The sequence below is a fragment of the Saprolegnia diclina genome (genome assembly GCF_000281045.1).
Source record: "Saprolegnia diclina VS20 unplaced genomic scaffold supercont1.50, whole genome shotgun sequence".
Taxonomy (NCBI): Eukaryota; Oomycota; class Saprolegniomycetes; order Saprolegniales; family Saprolegniaceae; genus Saprolegnia; species Saprolegnia diclina.
The window spans coordinates 102,547-103,549 of NW_008246117.1; the positions used below are offsets into that span (position 1 = coordinate 102,547).

The 1,003-nt window shown below is 56.9% G+C and overlaps 2 protein-coding genes across 2 annotated transcripts; one reads left to right on the forward strand and one right to left on the reverse strand.

Annotated features, from left to right (window-relative positions):
- Positions 1-18: 18 nt before the first annotated feature.
- On the forward strand, positions 19-240 carry SDRG_12495 (hypothetical protein; the record flags this gene model as incomplete). Its single annotated transcript, XM_008618567.1, has 1 exon — positions 19-240. A coding segment is annotated over one exon (222 nt), but the record flags the coding sequence as incomplete, so codon positions are not given.
- Positions 241-586: 346 nt separating this feature from the next.
- On the reverse strand, positions 587-971 carry SDRG_12496 (hypothetical protein). The gene has a single exon (XM_008618568.1). It carries the CDS (start codon positions 958-960, stop codon positions 691-693), a length of 270 nt encoding a protein of 89 aa, XP_008616790.1. The 5' UTR covers positions 961-971; the 3' UTR covers positions 587-690.
- Positions 972-1,003: the final 32 nt, after the last annotated feature.

Consider the following 1,003-nt stretch of genomic DNA (forward strand, 5'->3'; position numbering starts at 1 on the left):
GAGTGCTTTGGCATCAAGTACAACACCGACTATCCTGGCAGCGACATTGCCAACTTCAAGGCGACGGGCGACTACAACAGTATGCTCGGTCAGTGCTGCGACGCGTGCAAGAAGCTCCTGGACTGCAGCGCGTACGTCTTGTTTGAAGACGTCTGCTACATCAAGTCTGCGTCCACCGAGCCGGTGGCCAAGAACGGCGCGACGGCGACCATTGTCACGACGACGACGATTCCGGCATGAACATCGCCGTCTCCAGCGAGCGTTTTTTGTTTAAACGTAAATGGACCTCATTTTGACGGGATAATGTTCGACAACAGCACTGAAGCATGCATCGGGCGACGGCTTTGCGCCCAACTTCGGAGCCTACGGATTGAGCGCGATCCCACACTGGCTCCCGAGCTCGTGCACGGTGCTTCGCAGCTGCGACCGTGACCGGCCACGTGGTCATCGTCAGCACATTTCTGTCGTTTGAGTCACAGACTGTCAACGGCGCCAACGTTGGTAACGTTGTTGCCGTCCAACTCGGTGCGTAGAAGGTCCTCCCGAGACACTGTCGAGGGAAGCTGCAGCTGATTAGATCACGTCACACGGACAAAACTAGATTTTTGAGAAAAGAAATGCGACCAGTTGTCTAGTTGAGAAGATGCTTTCGCTACAATCTGGCCACACCGTTGGCATCAGCAAGGTCCTTTACATCCGCGTCGGCGTAGTCGGAGTCGATGTCGACGTATTGGTCAGCGACGAGAGGATACCGGGAAACGCCTCGTCGGGCCGCTTGAGGTAGCAGACACTGTAGAGGACCACGGACGACTCGCACGGCAAGTTCTTGTTACACGCGTCCCGGCATGCGGCGAGCTGCTCAGCCTCGGAGCCACTGACAGGAATAACGTTGGAGACGGCGCTGGCGGCGATGGTCACGGCCATCGCGGCCACGAGCGCGGTCGTCTTGAACAGTTGCATGGTAGTCGTGGGGAGGGGAATTGAGGAATGACCAGGTGATACA